At 38.0% G+C, this 17,648-nt stretch overlaps 2 protein-coding genes across 2 annotated transcripts; one reads left to right on the top strand and one right to left on the bottom strand.

The window, feature by feature from the left end:
• Nucleotides 1–211: 211 nt before the first annotated feature.
• On the bottom strand, nucleotides 212–8,772 carry rgra (retinal G protein coupled receptor a). The gene is made up of 7 exons (XM_079843004.1): nucleotides 8,266–8,772; nucleotides 7,866–8,022; nucleotides 7,112–7,233; nucleotides 6,397–6,550; nucleotides 6,047–6,164; nucleotides 2,680–2,793; nucleotides 212–2,163 (listed from the first exon to the last, which is right to left on the bottom strand). The coding sequence occupies exons 1-7, from the start codon at nucleotides 8,342–8,344 to the stop codon at nucleotides 2,020–2,022; spliced, it is 888 nt and encodes a 295-aa protein (XP_079699130.1). The 5' UTR covers nucleotides 8,345–8,772; the 3' UTR covers nucleotides 212–2,019.
• Nucleotides 8,773–13,174: 4,402 nt separating this feature from the next.
• Nucleotides 13,175–17,626, top strand: lrit1a (leucine-rich repeat, immunoglobulin-like and transmembrane domains 1a). The gene is made up of 4 exons (XM_079843003.1): nucleotides 13,175–13,456; nucleotides 13,846–14,306; nucleotides 15,119–15,424; nucleotides 15,594–17,626. Exons 1-4 carry the CDS (start codon nucleotides 13,335–13,337, stop codon nucleotides 16,634–16,636), a joined length of 1,932 nt encoding a protein of 643 aa, XP_079699129.1. The 5' UTR covers nucleotides 13,175–13,334; the 3' UTR covers nucleotides 16,637–17,626.
• Nucleotides 17,627–17,648: the final 22 nt, after the last annotated feature.

Genomic DNA, 17,648 nt, shown 5'->3' with positions numbered 1-17,648 from the left:
TTTTAAATAAAAATGTGAAAATAAAATGTAGATGCTGTCCAATGTACGATTTAATAGCTTTTTGAATTCTGGGAATGAACATTGTCACAGTTTGCAGAATGGACCCTTTTCACAGACTGTGATGACACGTTTCCACGTGTCTGCAGTTATCAACATCGCATATCTAGTAAAGTTTTTAATATATATGTTATTTTATTTATTTATTTATTTTATGTATTAATATTCAGTAAATTACAAAACACAAATTTGATATTGAAGCACATGGAAATATAAAAATGATATTTGTTGTCATCTCCCGTTTACCACTATAAAAGTTCACCCATTATGATGACTTCCGCTACCAAGAACCCCGGAAATGTGAAAAGGGTCCATTGTTTAATCTCCGTTTACTAAAGTTTGGTCTGGAGAACTCAATTACAACACAATAATGTAGCCAGCAATGTTTATTTCACTGTTGTGCTTTTTGGCTGAGATATACAAATCAGTTGATAATGACAAGACATCCATTGAACATGACAACTTTGCACATCATTCACAGGTAATTCAAAGTGCACTTGAAGAAGTCAAGTTTAAAGAGGACACAAGCGCTTTTAAAGACTAGTCTGATTCTAGCATGACAAGTGATGCATGAACCACTACACATTTATCTATTATTTGTTATTTAGCGTTACACTAACACAATCATTGTGGTAAAATTGTATCTTTCGCATCCTTATATTTTAATAGTTGATGATACAGTTCAGGTATTTCTGAAATATAATATATAACTATAATTGTATTTCATTCTGTCAGCATATTATATACTTTTTCATATTTACAAAGACGTTAAATAAGAAGATAAAATGGGTGTCCCATATTTGTATTTGTGTACATTGTAGTCTGAAAATCTTCTGGCTAAAAATATGCACACTGTATGCAATTGCACACTTTAGGTAGCAAAATGACTTGTTAATATGTCATTATTATGCTATTGACTTGTGATATTCAGTCTACATATGTAGTAATTGATACTGCGTGTATACACACTTTAAAAAGTGAAACTATACATATTTTTAATACTACGTAAAATGCATTTTTATGTTGCCTGACAAAATGTGTACAAAATATCCCCATAAAGAAATGATTTGGCATGAAATAATTTTTGTAAAATGTTTTTTGTAGATGCCAGAATGATTCATGTTGAAATGGAGAGAGAATATGCAGGAGGGAAAAAGGGGATCACCAGTCAGAACATTTCCAATTGCAGTAAGTCTCGTGCATAATCTTTTTCTTTTGACTAATCTTGTGCACTGGGGAATGTGTTTTCATGAAAAGCACCGTTGTCTCTGAGATTAGAAAATGTTGCTCGCCTAATTCTGTCTCATAAGCTGGATGTCTCATAAGCTTATCTCATAGCATGTAATTTCCTTATGTGGAAAATAAAGTAGACTTTACTTTCTATGTGTGCCAAACTGTGCATTTTGGTTAACATGAACATATTGTATTGTCATACTGTAGAAATGTTAAAAGTACTGAATTGAAAGTATTAAAGGTAGCAGTAACTACATTTCGGGGTAGTAGTAGTCGACACATTTTTTTTCACTAAGTGTGACATTTAAAAAGGCAGTTTGAAGTACAGTGTAAGAGCACTTTCACTGTATACCATCAAAAATATGAACAGTTCAATTTTGTCGAATATGATTCCAGCTTAACCCTTATTGAATGACAGCAACAAATTCTCTTCTTACATGTGCTTTGTAATGATCCAGATAAAATTGGACCCATTTCCGTAACATTTCCATTTGGAGCAGCTTATGTGCTTTGTCAAAATATCAGTTAAGACATTTTATTACATCTTGAAATCTCCCAAATTAAATATAACAGACCAAACTATACCACAAACACAGACTTCACAATCATGTCCACAGACAGTCCACAAATATACAGCAAGGATGACATAAGCACACAAAGACAATAAGCATGTGTCATACCTGTTAGAAACTATACCAGGACATTAACTGTTATTATCATATGCTTAGTTTATTTGGACTTGTTCTCAATAGCAATAGTCTCAATCTTTTGACCAGTGAGCAACTGCCAGATTCCTCCCCTGTAGTTCTCGTTTCCGAGGGCATAAACAAAGACGTTGAAAGTAGGTGATGTCTTAGCCAAAATGGGTGCAATCTGTAAGAACACATCCAAATCAGATTCATGCTGTGAATAGTTTAACAGAAATGTTATTTATCAGTTCATGTGTTTATGCTACTGTCTGTATGCTCACCAAGGTTGATTTTGTTTGATCAAAACAGCAATATTATCAAATATTTTATTATAAATAATCTATTTTAAAATGTAAAAGTTGTTACAGGTTATGCTTAATATTTTTGTAGAAACGTGACATTTTCAGGATTCTTTGAATAGAATAAAAAACCTGAATTCATTTTAAGTCGAAATCACTTGTAATATTATAAGATTTACTGGTTATCCATCATTATAGTCATTCCAGTCCTTTCTTCTGAGGAGCACAAAAGAACATATTTTGATGAATATATTGTAGAATTTAGTTTTTTTTATATGATGAAAGTCAGTGGGTTTCAGTGTTGCATTGGAACCCATTCACTTTTATAGATAAAAACAGTTAACTTTTGTGCTCCCTAGAAGACAGTCTAGATATATGCTTTAAAACAATGACTTCCTCACCATTCTCAGTTTAGGAGAGACAAGGGTTGCGTTCTCCACAGCAGCATAGAAAGCCAGGATACCATAGGGGCCCCAGCAAAACAGCATAGTCTTCAGAGGAGTGCTACAGCTGAACTGCACATAGAGACAAAACAGGAGATTTAGTCTTCAGTTGGATTTCTTAGTCACATGCTGCAGATTAAAGGGTTAGTTCACCCAAAAATGAAATTTCTGTCATTACTTACTGACCCTCATGTCGCTCCCTGTAAGACCTTCGTTCATCTTCGGAACACAAATAAAGGGATTTCTGACCCTCCATAGACTGAAAAGTTATTACCACTTTCAAGGCCCAGAAAGTTAGTAAAGACATTGTTTTAAAAGACATTTTATGAAGTGACAAGAATACTTTTTGTGCGCAAAAAACAAAGTTGTAAACACAGTGTAGTGCTTCTGGGTTCTACACAAGAACTTCTCTGACATAGAACCCGGAATCGCTGCACTGTGTTTACAACGTGAACACAGTAAGGAGACTGACATGGAAGAAAATAAATTGTTGAATAAAGTTGTTGTTTTTGCGTCATCTGAGGATTTTTTGGCCAGAGGCTAGAGACTACAGCCAGTAGTAGGAGCTAGTTCTGCATGTTTTCAACCCGCCCATAGGGGAGGGATCTCACTCACAGAATGTAAATGCGCACGGCCGCTGACGCTCGGCTCGGGCATTAATAACGGAGCAGTGCGGAGCAAAGTGAGTGTTTCAACTTTTCAATGAATTCCTATGAAAGTTAAGCTTCCATAGGCATGATCTGATAACGCGCCAGACTGGACACGCGTCGTGAAAGACTGCCGCGCTTACCTCAGCTCTGCTCAGCTCTTCATTCTGATGAATGAAATCGGACTCCTGCTGCGTTTGTGCCGTGACTTTCGTTTGGCTCACTCACACTTTATTGAAAAGACACGTTCAGTTTTTAATTGTAGTGTCTGTTCTCAAACTGAACGGAATTATTTTATTACTATGAATATCAAAACGACGGTGGGGGCAGTGCCGCGTAGGGCAAGAGATTTAACCAGTAGCCGTGGCTTTGGGAGTGGCCTCTTAGGGTAGCGAAGCAAGTGCATTCTGGGAGTTGTTGTCTTCCATCCACATGAGACAAAAATACATTTTCTGTCTTTTCTCAGTCTAGAAGGCACCAAATTCAAAAATAATTTCACATTTCTACTACATAAATGACCCAGTTTAAATACACATTCATCTTCCCAGCGCTGAAGTACCCCTTTAAGGTTGACCACTGTAGTCACATGGACTATTTTAACGATGTCTTTACTATCTTTCTGGGCCTTGAAAGTGGTAATAACTTTGCAGTCTATGCAGGGGTCAGAAAGCTCTCGGATTTCATCAAAAATATCTGAATTTGTGTTCCGAAGATGAACGAAGGTCTTGCAGGTTTGGAACGACATGAGGGTGAGTAATTAAAGACAGAATTTTCCTTAATTAACTTCGGTGTAACTAATACACCATTAAACATGCTACTGTTCATATGTGGGTCAATGACATGACATGTATTTTTTGTGTCCGAATTCATTATTTTCCTAAAAAATACAATTTAATAAATACATGTCACATATCAAATTGATCTACAATATTTCCTTTATAAGATACTCTTTTAATTTTTTTGAAATTCAATTGACTTTTTGAGTTGTGGTGTTTCAAAAACCTAAAATGTCAGGTGGTGCGACAGGCAAATTTACGTTTAAAAGTATCAATTTCCACTGCAATTGCAAAATGAATTAAGAAATATAAATGTAAACCATTATATAATGTATACAAATAATAATAAACAAAAAACAAAAAAACATAACTCCTTATGGAAAATTGTGTTCTGAACACAGAAAAGTGTCCGTTTATATGAATTGGACTAAAAGGGCAATACATATAAAAGGGAAAGGGAATTTACCATGTGATATGCATTTTACAATGATTCATAGGTATATTGTATATGTACATTATTTTAAATGAATATATGGTCGCACCGCCTGACATTTTTTGGGTGGTAAAATCAGAAATTTTGTTTAATAATGAATTAATGCTGTCTTAAAAGCTGTAAAACCAATATGAATCAACACCATACATTTTTTGGACATAAAAATGCATTTTAAAATGTGACAACACTGTTAAAAATTATCGTGATTTTAACTGTAAAAGACTGTAAAAATGCTATGGTAAAAACCTCCTTAGTTTCCTTACTATATAAGTTGTAACTTTAATAGAGCTAGCCTTTCCTTTCATGTAATTTTGCAGTAAAATATATATTTTTTTTTAGTGTCATGTGTTACTATGATAGCGTTTAGAATTTGTGTGAATAACACTGTGCACCTTTTATATATTAGTATTCTCTTTCTCAGCTGCTTGCGATGAGCTTTGATTCATCATGTCACTTTCTCATCACCTGTTTTTGGTGATTGTCAGTGTATTACGAAGGTATAAAACAGATATTAGTACTTTATTAACATTAATATCAGTTTAGGAAATTAAATGTGAATGTTAAAATTAAGTTAAATCTGTAAAACCTAAAATGTTGCTTCCATATTTTTTACGCTAAATTTATGGCAACTACAACTGCTGTTTTTTCAACGTAATTTTTTTTACAGTGTACAGGTGAACACAAAAAATACAAAAGAGTTGATTAGGATTGACATAAGCTAAATTTGGCATGAAGGCTTAACAAAGACATAATTACAAAGACTTATAATACTATATTTAAAAACTAGAATACAGTAGTAGGCCTAAATTAATGTAATACTGTGCAAATGTTATTTTAGTATTTATTTATATACTGTTTCAGTGGGGGGGGGGGGGGTTGTCTCATTTTTTTTTTAATTTTGGCATGTGCTTTTCATTTTATAAGTGGTTTTTTTTTTATATACATATTGCTATTGAGATTTAATTTATTTTTTATTCCCTGTTAATAATTTTAGTGTTTCAACATTTTTCAGTTAGCTGTCATGGCAACATTTTTAATTTAAATTTTTTTTTAATCTAATATTCATATTTTATTTATTTTAGCTTCCAGTTAACAAAAATTTTAATGTTAATAACCCTGTTCTGTGCTGGTCTTAACTGTCTGTAAATGGAAATCCCCTTCTTCTGCTATCACTTTGGTATTGGTGTCCATGCAATTTTTTAGCGTTACATAATAGTTCTGTCCTGGAAAAGGGTTTAGTAGCTGTTGCAGAGATGCCTTTGTGCTCCCAGGCAAAACGTTTCTTTGACCCACTCAGTCACCGTTAATAATGGTCTTATGCAATGTGAGGGGAAATGTAAACTCTGTTCTTTTCATGCACCCTTTGGCCTCACATGCCAAATTCTAATATCATGCAGAGGATACTTTACCTTAGCCTGGCCAGTCTTCTTGAATTTCCTATCAATGGACTGATAGGAAGATAGCACGACAAACACCTGAATGCCCATGTTGAAGATGGCCATGGGGATCAAGTAAGACACGTAGTTCCTGAGGACAGGTAAACATTACATTTATTGGCCTTCAAGTCTCATTTCAGATTGACAAGGAAATGAGACGTCCCCATGAACCTACTATTTCTTTTACATACTGTATTTGTAAATATGGGTCAGAATGCATATTTAAATATATGGGTCAGAATGTGGGTCTGAACCTGATATTAGCGGTGGTGAGCAATGTTGCATGTTATAACATGTCAATACTGATTAACTGTGCATCTTACCTATCACCCTTGCTGTAGTCCAGGGTGCAGCAGGTCCTCAGGGGCTCGTAGTCATACTCTCCCCAGCCAATCAGAGGCATGGCGGACCAGAAGGCAGTGAAGAGCCAGATGAAGATAACCAGGGTGATGGAGCTGCTCCACTGCAGCTTTGTCCCTAATGAAAAAAAGGGGATCAAACATTGTGCTGTGTAAATTGTTTTATTTGATGACTCTAAGGCAGTTTTGTGGCTGTTCGAATGCATTTGACCGCATGAGCTACAAAAGCAATCCGGTTGAATGCGCTTTTTACTTCCTCTGGAAGTGGTCGAAAGTGGACAAGCTCTAAACATTTTAGACTCCTTTCCACCTGTATTTAGCATTGTCCATTGCTGATCGGATTGACTAAAATGCTTCTTAATACCAGATGTAAACAGGGCCTAAAAGTCTTTAATGGTATGGTATGTTTAAAAGTATTTTGCTTTTATGTTTTGATGTTAACCCACCCAATAATGATGGACTTGAGATGTTCAGTGTTGACATAGGCTGCTGTAATAATTTAAAATGGCCATTCACTGAAATTCTGAAAAGAATGGTACCTTCAGTAGGTGGTCTTTGCAACATGGGTGGTCTGAACTAGAACAAAGACTGTCAAATATCCCGTTGAAGTGCAGGTCCTATATGGTGAGAGGCATCTCATTGTTTTTTTTTACTAAGGTTCTTTGTTCCTTTTACTCACTTGTGCAGTACTGGTGGTATCTGTCCCAAGCAATGGCTGCAATAAAGTGGATGCTGGCAAGAGCAGTCATAAAGCCCTGGAAGCCATGTGTCTGGCATCCATCTGATCCATAAGGCCAGTATCTGGAGTTTCAAGAAGATCACACATAAAAAAGATTAATAATGTGTAATGTATTTTAATCAGTGGCAGATTCTTAAACTTTAACATCTGTCTTTCCTATCTTGAATATTTTGTTTGGATCAGTACATTTGGAAATCCAGCTGGTTTCTGGTTCAAAACAGCTGGTAGCTGGTTTGTTTCTGGTCTAAAATGGTCTACCAGCTTGCACCAACTAATGAACAACCTGAAACCAGCTTAAGGTGGATTTTCCAAAAGACAATTCCTGCTTTCCTGGTCTGAGCTAGTGCTCAGCTGGTAATGCACCTGGGTGGTCATGCCTGGGGGCAGCTGAAAATCCTCTAAAAGCCAGCCCGACAAGGCCAGGAGACCAGCTAACACCAGCAAGTCATATTAGGCTGGATTATGTATTGTAGCAGGGATGTGATTAAAAGACATTTCATTCCACAGAGAATTTTTTTTAAAAGTCCTGCCACCCCAACTATCCCTCTAACTTAACAGCTGCACTTTAGTCATTTAATACGAAAAAATGACATCACATCTGTATTTACACACTGGCTTCCGTGACGCACCATTGCCTCCAGGGGTTCCGTCAACAACAACAACATAATCAACACACAAACGTGCGCGTGCTCACCTCAGAAAGCTTGAGAAGGCAGCGATAGTGGCGTTCATAGAAATACCCATATCTGCCATGGCCAGACTGAACACGAGAAAATTACTTGGGGTCCGTAATTCTCTTATTTTTAGAAAAGCAACAACGGTGACAGCATTCAGGAAGAACCCGAGGAGACCTTCAGAGGATACAGAAAAACGTGTGAAAAATCGGAGCCTTCTCGAGACCCCATAACAGCGCGGTTACGAAACAGCAATGAGCTATACATTAAGTGGCAGTCTTCAGACAGTTAGGTAAATCTACATTATTGATGTCGCAACCTCTCGCTCCCAGGTGAAGCGCATCATATCAAGGCTACACATCCATAAAGTAAGATTTACATGCGAGCCTCTCTTTTTTAACCTGAACATGTTCTACTTACCCTCCACGAGCAGACAAGATCCCAGGGAGAACACATCGAGATCGGAGAATCCCTCCGGCAATGGATACGACGTTACCATTTTGAACGCAATTTGGACACCAAAGTGTGCAGAATCACAATCCGCTCGCGCGCGCGATGTGCCTCAGTGTGTTCAAACGGAGCCTTCTTTTAAAGGAGCATTTCACGTGAAAAAGCATAAACGTAATTATGTAAAGCTCTCCCTCTGCCTCAATCCGCGCAAGAATGTCTTAATGAACATAACAACTCCTACCACTGACCCCTAATACGTATTTACACAAGGCATCAGTAAAGCGCTCATTCAGTTACACAACAACCCTTTGTGTGTCGGACGCTTGAGCGCACTGATGATAAGACCGGGGTGGATGTGAACCAGTTCAGCCTGTGCCAATTCAGTGTATTGTGTTCTGTTCGCTGGATGAACAACAGGTGTCGTCGAGCTGGTACTCCAGACACTGTTAGACATCGTGTATTTGACTGTTTGCGAATGGATGATGGGAGTAACTGTTTTACAGTGACTTTTCTCAAATGCAGCACATTGGCTGTTTGGAGAAAATCAATGGATATTGAGTAAAACTTCAGACACAAGAGGGAGAGAGAAAATGTCAATATCTTCACAAATAGAAAAGTAGTAGTTCTGAGAAATAATTTGACCTCGTTTAAACCTGTGCGTCCTATAGGCCTACATTCATAATCATAAGCTGTGTCCCGTGCTGAAATAGAAACATTTGGAATATTTTGTTTAGACAATAACCCCTCTGAATTCTGCTCTATTAAAAGCCGCTTTGTTTCCAGATTGCGTTATTCATACTTGAGTGGAAGCCAAATGATAAACAAGTTACAGAGTAACACTGATACACTAACCTACTTTTGTTCTGAAAATTTACATTCATAGGTGTTTTATCACATGACGTCCGGTGTAATTCCACATAAAATTTGAGCAGAACATATGTGAAATGGTGGAATCCTAATTCAAAGCTTATCATACCATTAAGTTCACAAACAAAACCCATATTCAACCAAGATTATGATGTGAAACCGAAATATCATTTACATGTTGAAAAGAATATGACAGTATAAAAGCAAGTTTTTTTTTTAAAGTAAATTTGTCCCACTCAAGTTTGCACTCTGCATGTTAGAAAAACAGGTTTCATTTAATATTAGTGAACTAACGATTAACAATACTTCTACAATATTTATTCAGCTTGGCAGATGTTAATTTCTACATTTACTAGGCCTACGTTATTAAACTCACAAGTTGTTTCTGTGAACTAACGTAACATATTAACATTAACAAAGGTTAATAATAAAAACTTTAAAACTATATTGCTCATAGTTTATGGTAACAAATGCATTAAATGAGACCTTATTGTAAAGTTGAAATTGTTATTTTCCTTTGTCAAATTATAGGCCTATTCCATAGATCACCAATGTTATGCATTTTGTATCAAAAGATTTATAAAAATGGTTTCAAAGATAAATGGTCTTCAAAATACCAGTCACATGACCATTACGACTAGACCTTTCTAAGCCGTGATTTTCGCACATTACGATCATATGTTTCTCACATACAGGTCCTCTATTCAATAACTTGTGAAAGACAGATTTGTATTTTCCAGCGCAGGGATTAGCATAGTCCTGGACCATAATTCTCAGGAGGTTTACTCACTGCAGCTTTTAGTTTTTTTACTGAATTCTCTAGTTGAAACTATTTTTTCTAACTGTGAAACTCACAAAAAGATCTTTAGTGGAATAATGTGACCTTAGTAGGTGTGTGAGGTTTAGGCAGGGAAATGTTGGGCTTTTATGTTTATATCATAATTGTTCCATTTGCACTCTTTTCACTAGAGTTTTTAAAGCTCATGGCAGTTGAGAAATTCCGTTTTATATTTACTACTTGGCACTCATCAGAACAGATGATCTGGTGCCAAGGTTCAACCCATGTTGTATTTACAAACCAGTAGCATAAACAAATAGGCTTCTGGGAAAAAATAACTCATGTGGGCCAAAAATTACAGGAAACCAGAGATGCCTTTTTTATACCAAGGGAAGCTTTATAGGTAAACAACAAAATACATGGAAAGTTTGAACTCCTTTGCCTTTAGCCCTTCTTCCAAAAACTCTAGATTTCTAAACAATATTATTATTTATTTCATTAACTTTTCTTATTTAGTGTTTTAGCTTATGCTGTTAAGTTTCTGTTTTATTTTTCTTAGGGCTGATTTAAGAAAAAAATATTATTTTTATATATAAAACATTTATATTTATATATATTATAGATTATATAAATGTATATACAGTATATACATGCAAATATTTCTTAAATATATACATGAATGTGTGTGTATTTATATATAAATAATTAACAGAGTACACACACATTATGTAAACACAAACTTCATTATGTAAACACAAACTTTTATTTTGGATGCGATTAATCGCGATTAATCTTTTGACAGCCCTAATTGTAATTTATTTATTGATTTGCATTGGATTGTTTCTGTCTATTAAAGGGCTAGTTCACCCAAAAATGAAATTAATGTAATTTATTACGCACCCTCATTTCTTATTAATGCAATTATCTAATCAACCAATCACATGGCAGTTGCTTCAATGCATTTAGGGGTGTGGTCCTGGTCAAGACAATCTCCTGAACTCCAAACTGAATGTCAGAATGGGAAAGAAAGGTGATTTAAGCAATTTTGAGCGTGGCATGGTTGTTGGTGCCAGATGGGCCGGTCTGAGTATTTCACAATCTGCTCAGTTACTGGGATTTTCACGCACAACCATTTCTAGGGTTTGCAAAGAATGGTGTGAAAAGGGCAAAACATCCAGTATGCAGCAGTCCTGTGGGTCGAAAATGCCTTGTTGATGCTAGAGGTCAGAGGAGAATGGGCCGACTGATTCAAGCTGATAGAAGAGCAACTTTGACTGAAATAACCACTCGTTACAACCGAGGTATGCAGCAAAGCATTTGTGAAGCCACAACACGCACAACCTTGAGGCAGATGGGCAACAACAGCAGAAGACCCCACCGTGTACCACTCATCTCCACTACAAATAGGAAAAAGAGGCTACAATTTGTACAAGTTCACCAAAATTGGACAGTTGAAGACTGGAAAAATGTTGCCTGGTCTGATGAGTCTCGATTTCTGTTGAGACATTCAGATGGTAGAGTCAGAATTTGGCGTAAACAGAATGAGAACATGGATCCATCATGCCTTGTTACCACTGTGCAGGCTGCTGGTGGTGGTGTAATGGTGTGGGGGATGTTTTCTTTGCACACTTTAGGCCCCTTAGTGCCAATTGGGCATTGTTTAAATGCCACGGCCGCCCTGAGCATTGTTTCTGACCATGTCCATCCCTTTATGACCACCATGTACCCATCCTCTGATGGCTACTTCCAGCAGGATAATGCAACATGTCACAAAGCTTGAATCATTTCAAATTGGTTTCTTGAACATGACAATGAGTTCACTGTACTAAAATGGCCCCCACAGTCACCAGATATCAACCCAATAGAGCATCTTTGGGATGTGGTGGAACGGGAGCTTCGTGCCCTGGATGTGCATCCCACAAATCTCCATCAACTGCAAGATGCTATCCTATCAATATGGGCCAACATTTCTAAAGAATGCTTTCAGCACCTTGTTGAATCAATGCCACGTAGAATTAAGGCAGTTCTGAAGGCGAAAGGGGGTCAAACACAGTATTAGTATGGTGTTCCTAATAATCCTTTAGGTGAGTGTATAGTGATAACTGATTTCAAAACACTGCTTCATGAAGCTTCGGATCGTATCGAATCAGTGTATTGATTCAGCGATTCGGAGCACCAAAGTCACGTGATTTCAGCAGTTTGACACGATCCAAATTATGATTCGACTCGCTGATTCGATACGCTCCAGAGCTTCATGAAGCAGTGTTTTGAAATTAGTTATCACTAAGTCGTTATTTTTGTTTTTTTTTGGCGCACAAAAAATATTATCGTCGCTTTATAATATTAATTTTGAACCACTATACTCACATGGACTGATTTAAATATGTTTTTAATGCATTAATGGATCTTGAGAGTGTAAATTGCTTTGCTCCCAGGCCTCACTGAGCCTTCAGATTTCAGCAAAAATATCTTAATTTGTGTTCCAAAGATGAACGGAGGTCTTACGGGTGTGGAACGGCATGAGGGTGAGTAATAAATTACATTATTTTCATTTTTGGGTGAACTAACCCTTTAAGCATAGTTGTTTTTACAAACCTTGCAACAGGCTGTTAGGAAGAAGAAGTTGCCTGTGATCCAAGGCCTAACAGGATTTCATGAAGGAAAATATTTTGTAAAAAATCCTGTCGGATACGCCACTGAACAATAGCAGTGCACAAAGGTCGATGTCCTTACTCTGAGAGAAAAATATGCTGGAGACGTAATATGTAACTCTAATTCTGTGTATTTTCATTCAGTAGTCCTATAGAAACCCATTGATCAAAATTACTTTCAAAAGCACTTGCACAAGATATATGGGGATGTAAATTCTGCTTGAGCGTTGTTTAGTTTTGAACTAGTTTTTTATACAGATGTTGAAATGAATTATTTTCAATAGTCCCTGGCCTCCTTTAAATATATAAAGTTCAATGCAACAATTCATGGTACAGCCAGACCAGCTTCTAAAGTATCATCAGATCTTGCACATTCTAGAAGTGAATCAGTAAAATACAACAAATTCCAACGTTTAAATGGTTGAAAAGAGAGCTGCATATGGGGTATGGGCATTAAACATCATGGCCAATTCGGAAAGATTTCCTCCCTATAATTAACATCATGTATCTCTTTGCAGCCTATCAGATTCCAGGATGCATATGCATCTAAATGAAAATAACGCGCATGCTTTCGCTAATCCTCGTCTGTCCTTTTTATCTGCGGGACTCGTAGCAGTCAGATCATTATGGGAGATCGGAGCAGAGGGACGATGACATGCTGGTTATTTTTTCCATAATTGCAAGTGGATGGTTCTTCGTTAAAACTACGTTCTTACTAGTGTTTTGTTGACACTAGGTGCAAAATGTCTCTTACTGTCTTTTTGGGTCTCCTACTGGCATCTGGTGGCTTTCCACTTGTTCGGAGCACCTGTCCTTCCCAGTGCAGCTGCTTTTATCATAACCTGAGTGATGGTTCCAGAGCCAGGTTCGTGTGTATTTTATTACCTAAACTTTATGGAATGAATGCAATAGCCTAAATGTTTCCACTTGAAATGTGGTGTACTGGTGTATTTTGTTTTTTGCGCATTCCACACCATGCATGTATTTTACACATAAACAATAATACTAATATTTTACACATAATGTATTTTGCAGGCAAAATGTATTTATTTATATTTTATTATTAATTCGAGTTTTAAAAGATGACACATTCAATCACGTTATTTATATGAGTAGCTACATTTTGACGCGATTCATTAATTAATTAAAAAAAAATCACAAGAGGTTGTCAGACTCAGCCAAAGGCTGCTGCTTAAAGATTCGCGTGCGCATGCTTTAAAATCCCTTTATTCTTTGTTCTAATGCGTTTTGCAGGAGCGTTATTTGCAACGATCCAGAGATTTCCCTCGTGCCCGCCGCGTTCCCAGGGGACACTTCGAAACTTCGGATTGAAAAGACTGCCATCAAGAGGATCCCGAGCGAGGCTTTTAGCTACCTCTCTAATTTAGAATTCCTTTGGATGTCTTTTAACGTTTTATCCTCTCTCAACGCGGACAGTTTCCGTGGTTTGTACAGTTTAGAGGAACTGAGGCTAGATGGAAATTCACTCACTTCGTTTCCGTGGGAATCCCTCATGGACATGCCCAGTCTGAGGCTACTCGACATACACAACAACCAGCTGTCCTCGGTACCTTCTGAGGCTGCTCTCTACATGAAAAATTTAACCTACCTGGACCTATCCAGTAATAATCTGCTGACAGTGCCATCTGAGGTCCTCAACAATTGGTTGACGGTCAAACCCGTCCAGGGAGCAGAAAGTTCAAAAATGATTCTTGGTAAGTTTTTCCTTCGTCGTCTTTTCTTAATTTTATATTTTGGCGTTATTATATATATTTAAAAAAAAAAATTATATAGGCTATTTAAAAAAGATAAGTGTATATTTTTAAATAGTTATTCTATTTTAAAATATGTAAAATATTTCTAAATATATAATTATGTTTAAATATATAGCCTACTGTAATAATCACAATATATAACACTGAATTGGTATTTTTCCTGTAACATTAAGATCTTTATTTACAACGTTGAAAAATAGTTTTTTTTACAGTCTTTCTACATCAAAATTTCACATTTTTAATGTGTGAGTTGCCGTTTCTTTGTAGTTATTTGTGAAATTTACTAGCAATTTCTGTGTGAAGTAAATCCTACACCAATGTTTTCAGTGTGTGTGTATAAAACAGTATATATAAAGTCTACAATTATAATGGTTGTCTGGGGCAGTCGTGCCTAATAGTTAGAGAGTCAGACTTGTAACCGGAAGGTTGCTGGCCCGAGTCTCGGGTCCAGCAGGAATTGTCGGTGGGGGGAGTGAATAACCAGCGCCCTTCTCCACCCTCAATACCACGACTGAGGTGAGACCCTTGAGCAAGGCACCGAACCCCCAACTGCTCCCTGGGCGCCACAGCAATATGGCTGCCCACTCCTCCGGGTGTGTGTTCACAGTGTGTGTGTGTGTTCACTACTGTGTGTGTGTGCACTTGGATGGGTTAAATGCAGAGCACAAATTCCAAGTATGGGTCACCATACTTGGCCACACTTCACTTTAACTTAAGTGGTTTTTACAACTTGATTATTTCTTCTGCCCCAGGACTCCATGACAACCCATGGTTGTGCGATTGTCGATTATACGACCTGGTCCAGTTCCAGAAGTCTCCCAGTCTGTCAGTGGCCTTTATTGACACGAGGCTCAGGTGCGCTGATCCAGAGAGCCTCTCTGGAGTTCTGTTTAGTGATGCCGAGCTCAGACGCTGCCAGGGGCCTCGGGTCCACACCGCCGTAGCCCGTGTGAGGAGTGCAGTGGGCAACAATGTCTTGTTGCGATGCGGAACCATTGGGGTTCCCATCCCTGAGCTGGCCTGGAGAAGGGCAGATGGAAAGCCACTGAATGGGACAGGTGAGTCAGCACAATTGCGTGCGGTTAAGCAGTATTAGCTAAGGGTGCTAATGCACTGTGATTACATAGAGAGCTGGCGCAGACACAACATTGCACTGTGATTACACAATACTAATTAGTTTGTGCAAATGTACTCAAGTGTTCTGCTTTTTCCCCTTCAAATTTACAGTTCAACTGGAGAATTCAAAGGAGGGAATAGTTTGGTCTATTTTAAGCGTGCCTGCCGTGTCCTATCGTGACACAGGAAAATACATCTGCAAAGCCACAAATTATGCAGGGAGTGCGGAGGCCGTCATTTCTTTGATCATAAGCGATGCACCCAAAGCAGAGAATCTGACTGTGGATCCAAAAACCAAAGGGAAGTCCAAGAAGCCAAACCCTATAGTCAAGGCAGCCTATCAAGAAAAGCACATTGTCACGTATGTTTCCCCAACACCCAAAAAAGTGCTACCACTCGGCGCCACAGTGAGCTACACAGGCCCGTATCCAGGTATGGAGAGCGACAATGCCGCCAACAGTCGGACAAATACCCAAACAGCCAGTCCCGACGGGTTCCTGGAGACCAATCTGAGCAACCTGGCCGCAAACACGTCCTCGCTTCAGCAAGACCCTGACAGGGTCGTGCGCTCGGTGAAAGTGATTGGCGATACGGACTACACTGTGTGTCTGAACTGGAGGGCACCGACCGCCAAGAACACAACCGCTTTTAGCGTCCTCTACGCCGTGTTTGGGGAGAGGGACATGCGCCGAATTAACGTGAGTCCAGGTAACAACCGTATCCTCATAGAGGGACTGGTTCCAAAAACCAAATACATCGCCTGTGTGTGCGTCAAGGGGCTGATCCCCAAAAAGGAGCAGTGTGTAATCTTCTCAACAGATGCAGCGGCCACTGCTAATGGAACCCAAAAGCTCATTAATGTAGTAGTGATCACGGTGGCCTGCGTGATAGCTGTGCCTCTGACTGTGATCGTGTGCTGCGGGGCGCTTAAGAGGAAAATCAAGAAGTTTCTGGGCAAAAAGTCCAAAGACATTCAAGACTCGTATGTGACGTTTGAGACTCTGTCTCCCAGTACCAAGGCCAAAGGCTTGGAGGGGGAATATCTCACCAGACTGAATGCAGAGGAGTCCAACAGGCTGCTGTCGGCCAGGTCCAGCCTAGACTCGGAGTCCACCGCCAAGATTGAGGGACAGCCGAATGAATACTTCTGCTGACAATATCCCTCAGCCACAATTCCGCCACGCAGCCACCAGAGTATCCAGGGCCAGCCACAGTACCTGAGTGCACATAATCTGTACCAGCAGTACATGACTGGCCGTCCGTGAAGAAGATTCAGGATACTTTGCATAAGTAACAAAGTGCACAAGATTCTTATGTGGTCTTGGTAATGTTGCTCTTTGTTACTGTGCTTTTGGACTTGGTTTTTAAACTAAGCCATTTGGCTGGTGGTGGGGTTGTGACTGAGCAATCCCAGGAACATGCATTCATGGACTTTTAACCCTTCAGATAGTGCTAGAAGGAACTGATTCAAAGGGAAATGTTCATATGAATTATTGTATATTTGTGTATATGTAGGACAAAAAACTATTTATATGTGATAATAGTATTATGTAAGGAATTGGGGATTCATTTCCACATACACAATTAAAAATAAAGGTTCCAAAATAATCATTTTTGGTTCCCTACTGTAAAAGATTATATGATCAATTAGTTATGTTTTTACATTGTTTTAACTCATCAAAATAAGTTATACAAGATTCAACTCCGTTTAAGTTGCAATGACTTAAACATCCAAGTTGATTGTACTTTAATTTACGGCAGCGACCTTTTTCTTCTTCTTTTTTTTATACAGTGAACAGTTGTTCTTGTGTACTACTTTTAAAAAAATATAAAGAACCTTTTGTGGAATGGAAATATTCCATAGATGTTAAAGGTTCTTCGTGGAACCATTGATTCAAATAAAGAACCTTTATTTATTATTTAGAGTGTAGTTACTTTTCTAACAGAATGATGAGTCTAGAGTAACATATGCAAAATCATGCAAATCATTTGGGATTTTCATATGCACCAACATAGTCATCGTTGTTTATGTGTTTATGTTTACCATGTGAAACTTGTGCTATATACCTGAACCATTCGAAACTTTTTTTTTGTCCCAGGTTTCTACCCATTTATGCTTCAAAATAAATTTTCTATATACATTTAAAAAGTGTTACAGTATTTTTT

The sequence above is a fragment of the Gobio gobio genome (assembly GCF_949357685.1).
Source record: "Gobio gobio genome assembly, chromosome: 18".
Lineage (NCBI taxonomy): Eukaryota > Metazoa > Chordata > Actinopteri > Cypriniformes > Gobionidae > Gobio > Gobio gobio.
The sequence above is the reverse complement of the archived record's forward strand: the minus strand, read 5'-3'. Positions and strand labels throughout refer to the sequence as shown.